We start from the raw sequence: 19,082 nt of genomic DNA on the forward strand, positions 1-19,082 counted from the left end.
CTGGACACAGCCACCAGCCTCCTCCCGAGCTCCAGACTGACAGCTGGTTGGTTGGTCTCTTTAACAGTGACTGTCTCGCTGCCCCTTTCCTCCTCCCCTGAGTGGGGCACTGGAGTTTATAACATTTCTCAAATCATACAATTTACTTGATCCCATCTCATCCAAAACTGATTGCTCTGAGGCAGCTCATGAAAATTAAACTTTCTGGCAGCCAGGGCACAAAGAAAACAAGACCTGTTGCACAATTCCTAGTCCACACAGTCAGGCCAACCAGAAGCTCAAAGGTGCAGCCAGAGAGAAATTTTTCCAAGGGCCTCCATTGACAGAACATATTTCAATGTGAGAGGTACACCACATCGTCAAGTAAAGCACAATCCACGTGTCTGTGTTCATAGGACTTTTTCTCATAGTGTTCACAATGTAGGGCACTGATTTGCCCGTCCATCCACTCATTCTATAAACATTGATTGAGCGCCTGCTACACACCAGGCCCAGTGCTAGGTGCTGGGGACACCAGGGTGAGAAAAACCTCCAACCCATCCCTGCCCTCAAGGAGTTTCTTGTCACGTGGTGGAGACAGACACTCATTAAGTGATCACATGGGTAAATGGGAGGTTAGTCCTGGGAAGAGCTGTGGAGGCGAGGTCTGTAGCACCAGGGAAGCTCAGAACCATCCTGCCCAGACCCTCCCTATTAGACAGCAGCGCCTCCATACACATCGCCCCTGAGCCAAAACCCCCGGGAGCCATCTTGCTCCCTGCTTCTCAGCCTCATAGCCAGCCCCTCGGCACATCCTGCATCTGCAACTCCAGAACACGTCTGCTTCTGACCACTGCTCACTTCCCTCCATCCCAGCCCAGGGCACCATCCTCCCTCCGCGGGATTATGCAGTGCCCTCCTCACTGGGCTCTGCTTCCACTTTTACGCTATAGACTGTCTCCCCAGCAGCAGAGGGATCCTCCCAGGCCCTCACATCATAGCCCTCCAACTCCAGCCTGTCTCACCCAGATGAATCCACAGCCTTTTCACAGCCCTGCAGTCTGTCTCCCTCCTGCCTCCCAGCCTCATCCCCGGACAATCTCCCCTTGCTCTCTCAGTTCCAGACTCAGGCCCTCACTGGTATTCCCTGCACACATAAGCATGTACCCACCTCAGGACCTTTCCACTCATCCTTCCTTCTACCTCGAATGCTCTTTCCCCAAATATCCTCACAGCTGTTCCCTTCATTAAAGGTTCTATCCCAAAAGAAGTGGGTGTCATCCTGTTAGGGGGGCTTTCCCTGGCCACCTGTCTAAATACCAGTTCTCCCCACTTCTTTCTTCACCTGATTGCCCTGCTAGCTTTTCTTCTTGGCTCCCAGCACCACCTGTTATAGTGCACATTGGTTTCTTTTGAGCTTCTTTCTCCCTCACTGGCACATGAACTCCATGAAGCAGGGACTTTTCTGCCTTATTCCTCGGTGAATCCCAGTGGTTAGCATGATGCCCTGCATGTAGTAGGCAGTAAACATGAGCTGAATTAATGAGGAATTTCCTCGCCATGTCAAGGAAAGCTGCTCTGAGCTGAGAGCAGAATGGTGAGTAGTGTTGGCCTAGGTGACAGGAGGAGCGCATCCAGGCAGCATGTAGAGCAAGAGCGTGGTGTGGGCTGCAGCAGAGAAGTCTGCAGTCGTCACCATGAGGGCCTACAGTCGTCACCATGAGGGCCTGAGGCCACGGTGAGGATGGAGGCCTTGAGCTGTGAGAGCAGAGGGAAGCTGCTGCTGAGAGCTCTAAGCAGGGAGCAGCATGATCAGATGGGCAGGTTTAAACAGATTCCAGAACAGCCCCACTTGGGAGAGCCCCGTGTCCCTGGGGCCCACACGACAGCCCATTATTGCCTCCCAGTTGGAGACCTTCCCAGTAACAAATTCAGAAGATGATGCCGTGAATGGGGCAGAACATGGCAGAGCCTTCCCAGAGTCTAGAATGAACAGCATGTGACCGTTGGCTTCAGAGCACCATGAGAGAACGCTTCTCAGTTTCACTAACAACATAAGACCAAGAAGCAGCTGTCAGCGCTGGCTGCCATGACTCCGGCATCACCATGGAGGAGTTGTCTGGGGGTGTGATATAGAGAGTGGGGCAGGGCGCAGGTGACTCGTTCGAGTGTCTCGGGACTGTGGAGAAGGAAACTGGAGGGTACCTCCTTAGGTCCAGATGGCTTTCTTGGGACTCCAAACCTCAGATTCCCTCCCCCACGATTCCTCTGCAGGACTCTAGACACAACCCTAATGTTGCCTGTCTCCGGGTAATGGGGCCACCAAGTGCAAACCCACAGGCTCCGTTGGAGGTGCATCTGGTGGTCCTCTCTTTTCCCCCCATGGCCACAGAAACTAAACGGTCCCCCACGCTGTCAGATTCTCCCCGACGCTGTGCCTCAACTCCAGAGGGGTGTGACCAGCCTTCAGAAGAGAAGCGCGGACTCCAGTTTCCGGCCAGCCGCCGGCAACCCTGACTTTCTGTTTCTCTTTGTATTTCCGCCTCAGATATTCTCCCAGGAGTACATCAACCTCTTGCTGTCCATGTATTTCTTCGTGCTTGGAATCCTGGCCCTGTCCCACACCATCAGGTCAGAAGGCATCTCTGCAGTCTTTGGAGCATCTTTTTCAGGAGCCAGTACAGGCTCCTGGATGAGAACTTGACCTTTGGCATCATTCAGAGCCAGGTTTGAATCCTGGCTGAGAGACCCAAGGGAATCTTTCCCCGTGTGACCCCGTGGGAGACCTAGGACAAGAATCGTAACCTCTCTGGGCCACAGTTTCCTTACAAGGAGTGATAAGAGCGTCCCCGGTTGCTGGGAAAGTAGTATTTGTGAGCAGTAATGTCATTTTACGTGTCACAGTACTGAGCCGAGTAATAGCAGTGTCCCTGCAGCTGTTAGAGCCCCTGCGCCTCACGCATGATCTTATTTCATGAGAGCGGGCGGTGTAGTGAGAAGGGAGGAGTGCGGCTCTGGAATTTGACTACCTGACTTTGAATCCAGACTCTGCCACTTAATATCCCTGTGACTTTGGGCAAGTCACTTAATCTCCCTGGCCTCAATTTCCTCACCTGAATGTGAAGGAAAATACTAGTACCCTTCTTCCTGGGTCGTGTGGAAAGCTTTTATCACAGGATCTGTTACTGAGCACTTACTGTGCTCAATAACCGCTAACCTGCCAGAAAACCTTATAAGGTTAGCTTTTGCTTTTAATCCTGTGTTAATTTGGAAACTAAAGCTCAAAGAGGTTAACAAATTTGCTAAGATCACACAGCTGATAACCAGCAGAGACAAGATTCAAAGCCCGGTCTGTGTGGCCCCAGAGCCCATCCTCTTCCCACTGTCACTGTTAGACTGCCGCAGGCTGGTGTCAGTTCACTGGTGATGAAGGACCTGGACAGTGATCCGCGGGGGCTGCTGTGGGCATTTTGGACAGGCCAGTTCTCTGCATTGTAAACACTGGGCAGTCCTCGCCCTCTTACCACGTGGGAGTGTGCCCCCGCCCAACTATGAGAGCCTCCCATCTGTTCACATCTGGCCCCTGGAAGTGGTAGTGAACTCAGCTAGGAAGGTAGGAAACCTGGCAGAGGGGTGAAGGAGGGAGAGGCCAGGAGCTGCAAGGTCTGTGCATGGTGAGGGGGAGTCAGAATCTTCCCAGAGCCGTCGGAGAGAATCTAGAAAAAAAGAGAAGGATCTGCTCACAAGGCCATTGAAAGCCAAGGTGAGTTTGGCCCCATTCCTCTGGGCACGTTGGCAGAACAGTGTTAGTCAAGAGTGTGAGCTCAAGAGGCAGATGGCCTGGCTCTGCAGGCTCCATAATTTGTGTAAACTACCCCAGCTCTCTGAGCACCAGCTTTTCACCTACAAGATGGAGATCCTCCAGGTACCTCCTGGTAGGGGCAGATCTAGCATGTTACAAATCTGTAACCTGCCTAGAGCACAGTGCCAAGCCACAGCTGGAACTTGAACTCTGGTCTTTTTTTCTTTCTTTCTTTTTTTTCTTTCTTTTTTTTTTAATGTTTTCGTTGATTTTAAAGAGAGAGGGAGAGAGAGAAACACCAATGTAAGAAAAATCGGTTGCCTCCCACACACACCCCAACCAGGATGGAATCTGAAACCTGAGTATGTGCCCTGACAGGGAATCGAACCAGCGACCTTTTGGTGCACAGGACGATGCTCCTCCAACTGAGCCACACTGGCAGGGGCTTGAACTCTGGTCTTTTAACTGAGTTCAGTGTTTTCAACTCCACCTACCTTCACCCACAAAATCTTGTCTAGGCACCTTGGGAGGATTCTACTCCAGCCTCCATCCTACAGAATCAAAGGCACCTCTGTAATTTGACCCTAGCAAGATAGTGGCAAACCCAGTTATTCTTCCTCAAAGACAGACCTCCCTTCCTGGTAGACCATGGGTGGGATGGGGTCCGGGAAGTCACTTCCAGACACTGGGGCCCGTCCTGATTAGCCTCTTACCCACTGCAAACCCCCTTCCAGTTCCAGTTCTCACCATCTTTGAATAGCTTGAAACCCCCACCCTTCCCCACAGCCCAACCACCATCACAGAGTGAGAGAACACAATATAGTTTGAAAGCCACTGGTAGGCCATGTGTTGAGGCATCGATTATTTCACTTTTATTTCAATAACCCTGCAAGAGAGCTCCATCCAGCTGCTCAAACAGAATATTTTGAACCTGTATCATTTTTACCCTTTTGAACAATAACTGAGGAAAATGGTCCCAAATTTGTCCTGGATTATCTAAGAAGCAGTTGTCCAACTACCTTTTTGTCTGTCTACCTTTTAACGAATTCATAATTTTTACTGATAAAAATTATCAACAGAAAATAGGACCAACAGCAGCTAAAACTGCACATGGTAACATTTGTGAGTGACTACAAATTATCAGAAGAACCATTTTCTTGCCCAGCCAGTGTGGTCCAATGGTTGAGCGTTCGCCCATGAACCAGGAGGTCAGGGTTGGATTCCTGGTCAGGGCATATGTCCAGGTTGCAGGCTCGATCTTCAGTGGGCGGTTTGCAGGAGGCAGCCTATCGATGTTTCTCTCTCATCAATGTTTCTATCTCTCTATCCCTCTCCCTTCATCTCTCTAAAATCCATCAATATATAAAGAAGAATCATTTTCTTGATAAAATTTAGAGCACAAAGTTTGACCTGGGAAGATTAGAATTTATAAAAACAGTGAAGCCCTGGTCGGGTGGCTCAGTTGATTGAAGTATCAGCCCTGATATGCCAGGGTTGCAGGTTTGATCCCTGATTGGGGCGCATTCAGGAGTCAACCAATGAATGCAAGGATGAGTGGAACAACAATCAATATTTTTCTCTCTCCTTTCCTCTCTCAAATTAATTTTTTTTAATTTTGTAAAGACGTGTGGTTTTTTTATTTCAGAGAGAGGAACTGAGAGAGGGAGAGAGAGAGAAACATCAGTGATTACAGAGAATCATCGATCAGCTGCCTTCTGCACACCCCCTACTGGGGGTCGAATCTGAAACCTGGATATGTGCACTGACCAAGAATTGAACCATGACCTCCTGGTTCATGGGTCGACACTCAACCACAGAGCAACACCGGCCAGGCAAAAAAAAAATTTTTAACAATACAATAACAGTGGATAGCCATGGGCAGAAGAGGTGTTCTCACCATATAGGGCCAAAGCTGTTCTCTGAAAAATGTGATATGGATGAGAAACTGGGATGAATGAAAGGGAGAAGAGAGAGATTAAAGGGGGGGTTGGCCAGCCACCCTCTCCCAGGGGGCCTGCGGCCCCTGAGGATTGGCAGAGGAGACCTGCTGAAAGGTTGTACGACCTGAGCCCGAGCCTCTCAGCCCCAAGGCTTGTGAGATTCCTTCCATCTCCACCACCATTTCCTGGCCCACCTCAATCCTCTGGGAAGAAACCGCAGGTTAGGGTTTTGGGGAAGGCAGGGCCTGTAGCCTGCCTTTACCTTGCACAATCACTGAGACTCGAGCCCAGCCTAAATCCTGTCTGCCAAGGAATCTCGACTTTTTTTTTTATCACCTGTGAGCTCATTCCCCAGCTCACCTTTAGAGGAAAAAAGGAGTCAGAAAGCCAAACTTCGCCACTCTAGGAAGAGGAGGCCATGTCACCAGTTTCTCTGTCCTGTGCCTTCCACCCCCAGGGGAGAGGGCAGCCGGATGTGGTTTCCCAACAGGAAGCAGTGACCTTTAGCTTTGATGTGAGCCATCAAGGACCAGAAAAAAATATCTGCCTCAAACAATAGTCTGCATTTGAAGGCCTTCAAGCAAGCATTTGCCAGCAGCCTCCTGGCACCAGGCGACTATGAGGAGGACATTGTAATGTTCCAAGTGAGGAAACTGTTGCACAGAGCAATTAAGTAACTGTCCCAAAGTCACACAGCTAATCAGTGGCAGAGCTGGGATTTGAACCCAGGAAGTCTGCCTCCAGAGTCCATGTTCTCAATTGCTGCTCTCTGCTGGTTGAGAAGGCAAGCATCAAGCTTCTAAGGACGAGGCCAGACTGGAGTGAAGGGCTTAGTTCCTTGGGCCTTCTCTCTGCCTCCACACATACACTCTGGCTTTAGACTTTCCCAAAAGTGATTCAGCAAACTGAGCTGAATCATCCTCACTCATCCCAGCTTCCGCCTCCACCTCCTCAGAGCCCGCTGTGGAAGCCCACTCCCGACTCCATCCTTGGGCCTGCCACATATCATGCACAGCCTTGCAGACCGGGAGGGATTGGCTGTTTGACAAGTGGGGAAAGTGAGCCCAGAGGTCCTTAATGCCACATCTTTCTCCAAGCCCCTTTCCCCTGCCTTTACCACCGTGCCCTAGTTACCTCCTGGCCTGCCTCCATTTACCTGCCATTGGGAACACTGTTCTGGATTTGCCCACCTCATTAGTCATGTCAGTCTATCTGGCATTGCCAAATGCTTTTGAGCTCAGAGTCCAGACAAGCTCCTGATGAGGGAAACTCACAGTTCTTACATCCCGACTGTAGAGGCACTGCTGGCCTAGCTTCTCCCTGCCCTCCCTCCTGTCTTCACAGCAACGCCTCACACAGATGGTAGTATCCCCACACACAGCTGGTGTGTGGCAGGTTAGGCTTCAGGGCTGAGCCCCCCAAGCTTGTAGCCGCTCCAGGCTGCACACAGAAGCCCAGTGTGCTAGCTAATCTTGCTCCGTAGGTAATCCAGAAAAGGAAGTGTCTGTTCCCTGCCTGGCCAGGAAGCAGAGTATGCTGGATTACAAGAGAAGGGGCCAACCGCATGCTGGGTTAACGTGAGGGTATTTCACCCATGGGACTGTGATTTGTCTGGCTGATCAAGTCCAACGAGTTCATAAAAATCTCAGGCCTCACAAGTCAAGGGAGTGGGGTGACCATCAGGTCATCTAACTTAGGTTGGAAAGGGAGTTCAGGAATATGCGTTCTTGACAAGGGACTCTCATACAGGTGGTGCATGGACCAGACTTTGGGATCCATTGCTCTCCTTAAAACTGCATTTTACATGCAAGTCGGCTGCTTTGTGTTTCTTGGGTGATAACCTAGAGGCAGTATGGAAGCACCAGAGCCCGAGGTTCACATCTCAGCCCAGAGACTGACTCCCTGTGTGACCCTGGGCAGTCACTTACCCTCTGAGGGCCTCGGTTTCCAAATGTGTAAAATGGGCACAGTAGCACCTGCCTGTCGGGACCGCTGTGAGGCTGCTGGAGACCACAACTGTGCATGGGGGCTTTATTGGGGTGGTTGGGTCTGTGGGTGCCCCCGGGGGCTCTGTTTGCCAATCTGCTTTGTCTTTTCTTCCAGCCCCTTCATGAGTAAGTTTTTTCCAGCCAACTTCCCAAATCGACAGTACCAGCTGCTCTTCACGCAGGGCTCCGGGGAAAACAAGGAAGGTCAGTGCTGCCCGCTTCCTCCTCCACTCCCCTGAGTCTCTGATGTTGGGGCTCTTGGATAGAGCGAGTGATGGAGAAGGTGGGCTCTGGGTCACACTGCCTGTGTTCACAGCCCAGCTCTGCCACCGCCTGCCTGGGGGACTCTGGCTGAGCACCTTTACCTCTCTGAGCCTTGGGTGTTTTTGTTGGGGGTTTTTTCATCTGTAAAATAAAAGTGATCTATTACCTCCCACTTAGGTATGTTGTTAGGAGGCAAGTAGGTGATGAGTGGAAAGCATTCAGCACGCTGCCTGGCTGTAGTAAGCACTCAGTACAAGTTGGCTATTGTAGCTGTTTTTAGTAGGATTACTTTCCTACCTAAGATTTGAAAGGGAGATTCTATGGCTTTTTTTTTTTTTTAAGAGAGAAAGGAAAGGAGACAAAGAGAGAGAAATATCAATTGGTTGCCCCCCACAAGCCCCAGCCAGAGTCAAACCCGAACCTGAGCATGTGCCCTGACCAGGACTTGGTGAGTGGGACGACGCTCAGCCAACCGAGCCGCACTGTCCAGGGCTCCAGGCTTCATAAAACGTGAAAACTATGGCCTGGCCAGAGCGGCTGGTTGATTGATTGTCATCCATGCCCCGAAGGGTCGCCAGTTGGACTCCTGGTCAGGGCGCATACCCAGGTTGCAGGTTTGATCTCCTGTCAGGGAGCATGTGGGAGGCAGCCAGAGCCTACCAATCAATGTTTCTGTCTTTCTCTCCCTCTCCTTTCCTCTCTCTATTAAAAAAAAAGAAAAGAAAAATCAATAAAACATTTTTTAAAAAGAAAGTGAAAACTACAGGGAATTGGGGGAAGCCTGGGTTTTGGGGATTAGTTAGGTTGTGGGTTCGAATGTTGTAACAGGATTACAGTGGCTTGGCCAAACGGAAGGGGTTTCTCATGTAAAAGTCTGAGTCTGTGAATGTCGCACTCTCTTACTGGAGCCTAGCACATTCTACCTTGTTTCTAAAGAACAGCAATTTTATGTGACTTTTTTGCATCCCTAGTGCATCTGTTGATTAAAAAAAAAAAAAGGCTAAGCTTGCACCAGAGTCTTCAGGGTCCCAGGCGCTATCTGTCTCTTGCTCTGCCTCATGCCATGACCCTGGGCCTCGGATGGTGCTCCGTCACGCCCCAGGCCCACCAGATGGAGGGAGAGGCAGCTGTACCACAGCCCCATTTAGCAACAGGGGAAGCTGGACACTGTGGCCAGGAGCTGGTTGGCCGCGTGTCCAGATAAAAATCATCAGGGGAAAAGCGGAAATGGGCCCAGCAGCAGCCTCCTACCCTCTGAAATCGGACCAGGGGCTGTGCTCTGCGGCCCTGGGCTTCCCTGTGAGGAAACTTGGAAGTGAGGAGACTGCCTCTGCCACAGGGTTCCCCACAGGAGCCGACTCGGGGACTCCCTCTTGCTTTTTCTCCAGGCGCCATCTCTTACTTTCTTCCTCCTCTGCCAGTGACGTAGGGCTGCCAGCAACCTTCCTGATTCCTTTGGCGGCAAAATAGAAAGGTTCCTGAAGGAACGGGGACCTTGCTAAAGACCTGGGCTTGTGGCAGCTGGCATTGATTGGCCTCCCACTGTGTGCCAGGCACCGTGCTGGGAGCTTCGTAAGGGCCCTCTCACTTGCTCCCCACAGCAGCCTATCGGGGAGGTGATGTGATCCTCATTTTACAGATAAGGAAACAAGCTCAGAAAGGGAACGGCCTCCCCCAGGGTCACCCACCTACAAGTGTAGAACTGTGCTTCCGGCCCCCTCCCATTGACCCCGCACCAGGCCAGGCCTGTGTTCTCTCTGAGCCTCCATTCCCCCCTCTAGGAAAATGGAGAGACTGGGGGTGGCTCCCTTGAGCCTCTGACAGTGCCCACAGCCATGCCCTCCTCCGTCCAGGGGCTGACAGGTGGGAGGGGCAGCCCCGCCCCCGGGGAGTGGACTTACCCGGCCTCTCTGCCCAGAGATCATCAATTATGAGTTTGACACCAAGGACCTGGTGTGCCTGGGCCTGAGCAGCATCGTTGGCGTCTGGTACCTGCTGAGGAAAGTAAGTAGCCAGGGCCTGAAATGAGGTTCGTGGGGGGCAGGGGCAGCACTGGATGGGACGGGGGCACACGAACCGGTCTCACTCCCACCTCCCCCCAGCACTGGATTGCCAACAACCTCTTCGGCTTGGCCTTCTCCCTTAACGGGGTGGAGCTCCTGCACCTGAACAACGTCAGCACCGGCTGCATCCTGCTAGGCGGCCTCTTCATCTACGATATCTTCTGGGTAAGCCTCTCCCTGCTCCCCTTTCTCTGTCCTGGCAGCGGTCATCTGACGGAGGGCAGCAGTGTGGCCTGGAAGTCAAGGCCCCAGCGAAGGTCCCTCTGGGCTCAGCTGCCTTCATCCATGACAGAGGAGAGAGCAGGTCCCCCCTGTGCCTGGTGCCTGCAGCCCACCTCGTCTCTTTCTCACGGTGGCCCTGGCAGGGGTAGTTAATGCTGATCAGTGGGCCTGGCACGGCCACTGATGTGTGAAGCACAGGCTGCTGTTGACTAAGCGCTCTGGCTACACAGCCCTGGGCTGAGACCTGCCACACTCACACCGAGAGGCATTGCTGTGGGGTCGTGGGCAGCCTCATGCAGGTGCCCTCTCTCCAGCCTCAGGCAGCCTCTTCTCTTAAGTGGGTGAGACTGCAGGGGCATCTCTTAGAAGCGCAGAGCCCTGGACAAACAGGGTGCCTGGCCAGGGACGTCAGAGGCGCTTTTCCGACACCTTTGAATTGCCCAGAACCAGGATCCCCCTGAAGTGTCCCCAGGGCCAGTTTTGGGGGCCACCTACTCAACTTCACATCTGCTCTGGAGCCCCTCCCAGCTCCCTGCCCTCTCCCTGCATATCTCAGCAGGACATCGAGGCTCCGAGGTCAGCCATTCTGTCCCTCCCAGCCCCCACCCCCTTCTAGGCGCCTTTCTTCTCCTTCTAGGTATTTGGCACCAATGTAATGGTGACAGTGGCCAGGTCCTTTGAAGCACCAATAAAATGTAAGTGACCACCCCCACATGGGGAGCCCCTTTGCCCCCACCCGAGTGGCCCTTCCCCCTGTGGTCCCTGTTCTGGTCATTCCTGTCCCTTAGCTCTCCCCACACACCTGGTCTTCCTCCAAGCTCTCCTGCGTCTCCAACCTCCTTTCCTTGTCGTCATTGGTTCATCTGGCCGTGTTCACACCCAGCCACCTCTGCCCAAGCCCTGGCCTCTAGCCACTTGCTCACAGTGCAGTGTGCTGTGGGGTGGGCTGGAATGGAAGCAAGCATAGAGAGGGGTCTCATGCACCTGTGGCGGGCACGCAGGGCCACTCCAGAGACCTGCAGCTCCTCACTGATCCCTTCAATGCCAGCAGTTGGGCACCATCTCCCATGTGTCTCACACTGCCTGGTCGTGTTCTTCCTGTATCCATCATTTATAAATATTAGAAAATCCAGCTACAAGCATCGTTAAACAACGTGGACATTTTGTAATGCACACTATAGCAAGCCCAGTGGTAGAGCGTCTCGGGGTTGGGTTAATGACCCCGGTGGAGTCACCAAGAGCCAGGTGACTTCAGTCCTCCCACCCCACCGTTCTCAGCAGCCCTCCTGTCCCTTAAGCTCATCCCTTCATGGTCCCAAGGTGGCTGCCACCGTTCCCAGTGTGGATCCCCCACACAGCCATGTGCAGAGGCAGAAGGGGGGAGTTTTGTCTCTCTTTCATCAAAGAGGAATGTTTTCCCCACATCTGCCCTGCAGCTTCCCTTATATTTCACTGGCCAGAGTTGGGTCACAGGCCCAAATCCAGACCAGTCGTCAGCAAGGGGGATAAGAGAAAGCATGGTTAGCTTAGAGGTTAAGCCTTAGACGGCTCAAGAGTCACCTCCGGGGTCAGGAGACCCACACTGGGGGCTGCACCAGGCATGGCAGCAGGTGAAGGGGAGGGTGCCGTTGGGAAGGCATGAGCAGTGAGTGGGCTCCATGGGAAGCATTGGCTCGGCAGTCAGAGTGAAGTCGGCCTCAGAGAGTCAGTTAAGAGCTGTCTTTCCCACAGTCTCATTCTGCACTACTGCAGACAGGACATCTCCATGAGCCAGAGAGGGAATCATGGCCACACACGGCTCCTCAATGCCCTGGTCCCAGCTCAGGGACCCGAGGAAAACCAGTGTCTCCCAGCTTTAGCTTGAGTAAATGTATGGAGCCTGCCCTGGCCCCTGAGCCAGGCACTCCTGCTGGGGAGATGGAGGGTCAGGGGGACAGGCCACTGCTCTCCTGAGGTATTTTAGTTAGCAGCCTTCCAGAACCAAGGGTGTCCGGTGGGGACAGTTCCCCAGAGAAGTTCCCCACATGCTTTGATGGATGAACCAGCCAAAGTGTCGGGAAAAGATTTCCTGCATCATGAAGGAGGAATGTGCCTTTACCAAGCATGCAGGGCAGTGTGGGCATTTTCAAGGTTGATGAGCACAACTTCCGCGAAGGGCTGGAGACAGGAACTGCGGGGAGGGCCCTGGGAGCGAGTGTGATGAGTTAGGGGAGCAGCAGGAAAGGGGCCAGATTTGGGGAAGGCAAGGATATCATGCCAGGGACTTGGACACTGCTCAGTAGGGGAAATATGACAGTCGAGCAGGGGTACGGCTGTCCTATTTGGTCTCTGGTGCTTAGAGTCTGGTTTTCTGGCTGGGGGAGGCCGGCTCCTCCTCTGCTAGGAAGTGGCGCTCAGAGGCAGTATCGCAGAGGGTTGCCTGCACATATGCTGAAGTCAGGCTGCCTGGACTTGAATCCCAGCTCTGACAGCTGCTCGCTGTGAGACCTTGGGGAAGAGACTGCTCCTCTGTGGGCCCTGTTTTCCACATCTGCCACTCAGAATTGGATGGTTGCAGGACTGAGAGATTGAATGGGGAAATCTGTACATCATCGTAACTGCGTTCAAAGCAGGAAGAAGTCCGCAGGGAGGGAAGGTCGTCTACGTTTATTAGGGGAGCACAAGCTTACCCCAACCCCCAGCGTGCCTCTGCCTATAGATCATTGCCCAGAGCTGGGTCACTTGACCTCCCGGCCCCCACCCCTGCCTCCCTCAGCAGCAAGGGAAGTCGGGAATTCAAGGACCAGGATTGTCCTGCTCATCTTAGCCTTACAGCACACTTGATCCATCACCTGGAAAGGTTGCCCCACCCAAAGTCGGGACTGGGTTAGTAAAGAAGTCATGAGGTAGCAGTTAACAATGTGCCAATCATCCAATTCTCCCCACAACCCTATGGACTCAGTTCTGTTGTCACACCCATTTCACAGGTGAGAAAACTAAGGCAGAGAGCCGTTAGGTCACCTGTGCAAAATCACACATCAGAGTCACACATCTGACCCTGAAGCTCACACCTAACTGCTCTGCTGTCAAGGCCCTAAGGATAAAATCCAGTTACAGCCGCCTCTAGCCATAACTGGACATGGGGGGAGGGGGGCGTGTCTCTCAGTCTATTTATCCAGAAAAGCCCACAGAGGGATTTCTGAGTGAGAGGCTTTCAGCAAAGAATGTGTAGGCGTGTGACCTTTTCTCCCTCAGCAGATGCAGTAAGAGCCTAGAGCCCAGGTTCCCCTGCTTTAGAACAAAAACCCCACTGCCACTGCCCTGTCGTAGTGAGACGGAAAGCCTGTCACATCTCAGCACTGTGTGGGCTCTTTTATCTTCTTGGCTTAGGGTCAGTCCCATTTAACCAAGGGTTCCATTGCTGTGTAATCCGTGAGGGCATTAAGCCTTTGACCAGATGATCCTAGAGTCTTCCCTGCTCTGACCAGCTGTGGCCTCAGGTGAAGACATTGCCCATCAGCCCGTCAGCATCCTCTTGTCCCCACCCCCCACCCCCAACCCAGGATGCAGGTGTGTGCGTTTCCTACAGCAGAGGTGGGCTAGGAGTCAGTGAGCTGGGCTAGCACCAACGCCTCGCCTCCCTGCCTCCCCTACAGTGGTGTTTCCCCAGGATCTGCTGGAGAGGGGCCTCGAAGCGAACAACTTCGCCATGCTGGGACTCGGCGACATCGTCATCCCAGGTGACCAGGCGGGGGTTGGGGAGGGCTCCCTGGATCAGGGAGGAATACTGTGCAACACAGCCTTCCCCAGTGGGAAAGAGGAGAAAGGTGATTCAGCCCAGGGCTTGGTGAAGGAATCCACCCCACACACATGATCGAGCACCAGTCGGGTGCGGTCCCTGGCTGGGCGCTGGAGGGACAGCAGTGCCAAGAGCGTCCTCACTGAGCTGGCTTGGTGGACAGATGTTACTCAGGAACTACAAAAATAAGCGTGTGTGACAGACTGAAGTACACGAAAAGGCACATTTCGTGACAGTGTGAAAGAAGCTGACCCCTCTCACACACCCACACACTGCACTCCCCTCACCAGTGTTTGCAGGTATTACAGAGTCCCCTTGGTCCTCCGCTCCCAGCGCTGGGAGGGCTCCAGGTAGAACATGCCTGTGTTGCTAAATGGTTAGAGCATCAGCCCCCTCACTGAAGGGTCGAGGGTTCGATTCCTGGTCAATGGCACGAACCTGGGTTGCAGGTTCAATCCCTGGCCCTGGTCGGGGCACATGTGGGAGGCAGCTGATCAATGCGTCTCTCTCACATTTATGTTTCTCTGTCTCCCTCTCCCTCTCCCTCCCCACCTCCCTTCCCTTCCACTCTAAAAATGGGGGAAATATCTTGGGTGAGGATTAACAGCAACAAAAAAGAAAGAGACTATGGGCAAAGCTGAGCTGCCATTCTGAGGGCAGGGGTAGCGGCTAAGGTCTGGGCCCGGTGACAGCCAAAGGGCATACCTGATCTCCTAGTCCCGGGGGTTAGAAGTATCCCAGTGCTTAATACGAGAAAAGTTTGCAACAAATTAAAGGCCTGTTTATTTTCCACTGCGGAGAGCAATAGCAGTGCTGGTAACCTGGGATGTACAAGGACTTTTGTGGTGATACTTTCATTTTGTGACACATCTGTCGGCAGGGCAGAGGCTTTCTCTCTCATGCCAATGAGGAAACTGAGGCTCAAAAGTGAGGGGGCTCCCCTACTTCACACACTAGCCAGCAACAGGGCTGGGGCTGAGACCAGCTCTGTCTGACTGCAGAATCGGTGACACCGTCAGGGCTGCTGTTAAAAGTCATTGCAACAGTGAGATCATCACAGCAGCTGTCGTTTGTCCAGCACTGTGCTCAGTGCCTTTCATACATTGTCTTTGCTACTCCGGCAGCCCGATGAGATAGAAGGTGCTTTCATTTTACAAATGAAATTGAGGTTCGGGGAGTCTTGCCTATGGCTTGGGAGAAAGGGGGTGTGGTCTTGAACCCAGGTGTCTCCACAACGGGCAGTGCTGTGAGGCAGGGAGACGTCCCGGGGACGAGGCAGCTCCCTTAGAGAACCGAGTCCCGTAGCGCACGCAGCTCACTTGGTAGCATGGCCTTCACGGGCACCCACACAGACTTCCCCGGTGTCCGTGTTGGTTGTAATCTGGGCGTGCGGCCCCCCCGGGAGGGACATCTCTGCCTTTCTGTGTGTGCCCACCTGTCTTTCAGCAATCGCAGTAGACGGCAGCCGATTGTACCCTCACAGAGCCCGGTGATAGTCAAAGAACAGGTCGCTGGATTGTTTTGAGGACCAGATGCATTAGGAATAGTGAAAGCTCTTGGCAAAGCTCTGACCCCTGGTTCAGTTGGGGAACAGTTGCAGAATCCAGCCGCCAGGGGGCACTGAGTTCCCCACTTTGCTTACAGAAAGGCAGCGTTTGCTCTCTACCCACCAACTCCCTACTCACAGTCTACAGTGGGGACTAACTCATTCCCTCTTTAAAGTTAAATATATGTTGTCAGTCGGTGCCTCTGATCAACAAAGGATGTTTTGGTTCCTGAGAGGTCGCTCTCAACTAAATGAGATTCAACCCTTGCCCTGTCTGAGCCTGAAGACCAGTCAGGGAGACAGACAGGCTGGTGTGGGGTGTGTTCAGCATGCAGAGGCTAGACCAGGGGTCCTCAAACTTTTTAAACAGGGGGCCAGTTCACTGTCCCTCAGACCATTGGAGGGCCGGACTATAGTTAAAAAAAAAAACTATGAACAAATTCCTATGCACACTGCACATATCTTATTTTGAAGTAAAAAAACAAAACAGGAACAAATACAATATTTATATTTGCATGTGGCCCGCGGGCCGTAGTTTGAGGACCCCTGGACTAGACCGTGTGTCCTGGGACTTCAGGGTGTCTGGGCTGGGTTTTGAAGTGCAAATAGAAGCTCAGTGGATGGACAGAGTTCACCATCCTCGCCTGAGTTCCCACGGAGCCTCCCGGTGATCTCCTTGCTTCTCTCTCCCTGCAGCCAGCACAGGGTCTTTTTCTAAATATGCTTAGTTGTTCTCCTACTTGGAACTCTCCAATGTGCTTCCTTGCTCAGCATAGAGACCCAACTCCTCATGCCCCGTGGGCCCTCCATGGCTGGTCTGTCCCTGCATCTCCTGCTCTGGGCTGCAGCCTTACTGGCTGTCCTTGACCTCTGCCACATCCCCTGAGCCTTCTTTCCTCAGGATCTTTGCACATGTTGTTCCCTCTCCCTGGCAAATGTCACTTCCTCAAAGAACTCTCCCCCCCCACCACCACCCTCCCCTGAGCCTGGGTCTCATCTTGATGCACCTTCCCTGGGGCAGGACGCGCCCTCTCACTGTTCTAATCTTACATCGGCTCTGGTTCTGGGCGAGCAGAGTGTGTACCCCGTGTCCCCTTGGCTGAACTCGGGGTGCAGCGGTTTTGCTTACCCTCCTATTGCTGTGGTGCCTGTTACTAGCAGCCCTCGATAAACATTGGGTGGAGGAGCCAGTGTGGCACAGCATGGTGCTCGAGGTGCCAGGTCAGTGTGGTCCCAGCCAAAGCAAAGTCCTGGGCCTCCTCATGGTTCTAGGTGGCCTGATGGCAGGGAACAGGATTTCTGCTGGCAGTTGGCGTATTGGCCACTCCCTGGGTCCCAGTGATCACTCTGTGACTGGGGACACCAGGTCGGGAACCCAGTTGTGTGTTAGTTCCTCCCTGGCCAAGCCAAAGGGCTCCAGCTCTGAGGTGCTGGCTTCCCCGCCACTGTCTAACCCTGGCTTCCTCCCGACAGGAATCTTCATTGCCTTGCTGCTGCGTTTTGACATCAGGTAAGCTCCTTAGGACCCTACCATCCAGCTCCGTGAGTGAGGGGCCTTCCCCGAGCGGGGGTTCTCCACTGCCTTCCAGGAGCCCAGAGACGGGACCTCAGGGGACCAGACCCTCCACCCCCCGCAGCCGGGGCAGTTCTGATTTTATCTGCATTTTGCATTTTGAGATTCTAAGTGTTCAAAGAACCTGTGACAAAAAAAAAAGTTAAGAATCACAGGCCAAAGGATTTAAACTCATAGTGCTTTCTCCCACTGGGACCTTGGCAAGTGACCTGACCTTTAAAGCTAAGGTTCTTCATCCTTAGGTTAGTGGTGAACAAGTTTCTGCCTCGGGATCGCAGATCTGGAGAGCGCTGAGCACAGTCTGACCTCGGGCGCTCCCAGGAAGATCTAGCTGCAGTCAGCCCTCGGGTTTATCAGCCTGGGGCAGGTCGCCATGGCCCAGCTGCTCCGGCTGTCCCCACCCTCACCTTCTCAGACTCTTTCAGTCCATTGTAGAAAGGGAGCACAAGGGGAAGGAAAGGGGCCAGCTTGAGTCACCAGTTAAAACACAGGGAAGGTCGCGCTTGAGTTAATAATGCACCTGGCCAGCAGGTGGCATTCAGTCACCCCAGTGGGGAGCTTGCAGTGTGTGCCCTTAATTTTGAGGTGGTTTATACCCAATGTTGCAAAAGCAGTCATTGTGTTAACAGTGGTCATGAGAAACTCAGTACCAGCGTCACTGAAATCCAGTTTGCATGCGAAACTTAACCTTCCCCACTCGCATACATCTGGCTGTTTGTGTAGTGCCACCACAGACTTACCGCCAGCCTTTGGAAAGGGCCAGTTTGTAAGTTGGGGCATGTCTGTGTCAGCCAGCTACTCTTGGCTGTTCAGAGGTGACAAAGAGAAACCCACAAAAGTCCCTGGACTGTTTGCTGGAGACGCACATTCAGCTGCCAGCATCCTCTGATCTCCTAGCCTGGACTTGAGGCTAAGCAAGCCCATTAGAGCTGGTTCCAGAATTTGTGCAACATTCCCAAAGGGAGTCGGTTGCTCCCCAGGCCTCCAAACAGAGTGGCTCTCAATGTACTTGCAGCTCAAGGCTTAGAAGCCGCCAAGGCAAGGAGAGAAGGGGGTCAGAAGTTCTCATTCATTTCACAGATGTTACCAGGCATTGTCCCAAGTGCTGGTGACACGCAGAGGTCACAAGCTGGCATTGGAAAGGAAAGTCATGTCGTGGCAATGCCAGGCTGCTTGTGATTCAGCTGTTCTGAAGCTGATCTTGGATGAATCACCTCCAGGAAGCCACTGGCATTTTATCTATGCAGGCAGCATCTATTATTCACAACAGGGAACTGCATTATTATGTGCACTGCACTTAAATAGCTTTACAGTTTCTCTAAAAGCATGGTCCACCTGTATCAGATTCCCCTGGGTTTTTCAAAATGCTGATTCCAGGACCTTGCCCCAGACCTATTAGATCAGACTCCCTGGTCATTGGACCTAGAACTCTTGTGGTGTGTTTTTTTACCGGGTTTCCAGGTGATTTTTGTGCCGGCTAGAATCTTAAGCCACTGTCCTAGATTATAGCATTTGATATTCACAACCATCAGGGAAATAGATTGTGGTAGATAGATCCCCATTTTGCAGATGAGTAGACTGAGGCTGAGAGAAGGAAAGTGGCTTGTCCAAAGACACAGCTGGAGCAGTTCCAGAGTGTGTGCCCACTTCTGAACTGTCCCAGCCCAGAGCTCTCAGCCACCCCAACGCCTCCAGGGTCTTCCCAGCTCCTCTCTCAGAGGGATGCTGCATCTAACACTCCCTCCTTCTTCCATCCTTTCCCGAAGCTTGAAGAAGAACACCCACACCTACTTCTACACCAGCTTTGCGGCCTACATCTTCGGCCTGGGCCTTACCATCTTCATCATGCACATCTTTAAGCACGCCCAGGTGAGCAGGGCCGCCCTCAGTGTATCGGGGATGCTTCACGCAGGTAACAGGGCCGTCA

At 52.8% G+C, this 19,082-nt stretch overlaps 1 protein-coding gene across 3 annotated transcripts in view; it reads left to right on the top strand.

Annotated features, from left to right (window-relative positions):
* Window positions 1-19,082, top strand: part of HM13 (histocompatibility minor 13) — a 38,713-nt gene that overhangs the window by 12,312 nt on the left and 7,319 nt on the right. For all 3 annotated transcript variants that reach the window (XR_329973.3, XM_006089387.2, XM_006089388.2), the window contains exons 3-10: window positions 2,528-2,610; window positions 7,825-7,913; window positions 9,892-9,977; window positions 10,076-10,201; window positions 10,896-10,953; window positions 13,894-13,977; window positions 17,056-17,092; window positions 18,922-19,024. Coding sequence is in view for 2 of the 3 variants with exons in the window: in XM_006089387.2 (XP_006089449.1) it covers window positions 2,528-2,610; window positions 7,825-7,913; window positions 9,892-9,977; window positions 10,076-10,201; window positions 10,896-10,953; window positions 13,894-13,977; window positions 17,056-17,092; window positions 18,922-19,024 (666 nt within the window). In the remaining variant the exon portion in view is untranslated. The remainder of the gene's footprint in view (window positions 1-2,527; window positions 2,611-7,824; window positions 7,914-9,891; window positions 9,978-10,075; window positions 10,202-10,895; window positions 10,954-13,893; window positions 13,978-17,055; window positions 17,093-18,921; window positions 19,025-19,082) is intronic.

The sequence above is a fragment of the Myotis lucifugus genome, unplaced genomic scaffold (assembly GCF_000147115.1).
Source record: "Myotis lucifugus unplaced genomic scaffold, Myoluc2.0 scaffold_60, whole genome shotgun sequence".
Taxonomy (NCBI): Eukaryota; Metazoa; Chordata; class Mammalia; order Chiroptera; family Vespertilionidae; genus Myotis; species Myotis lucifugus.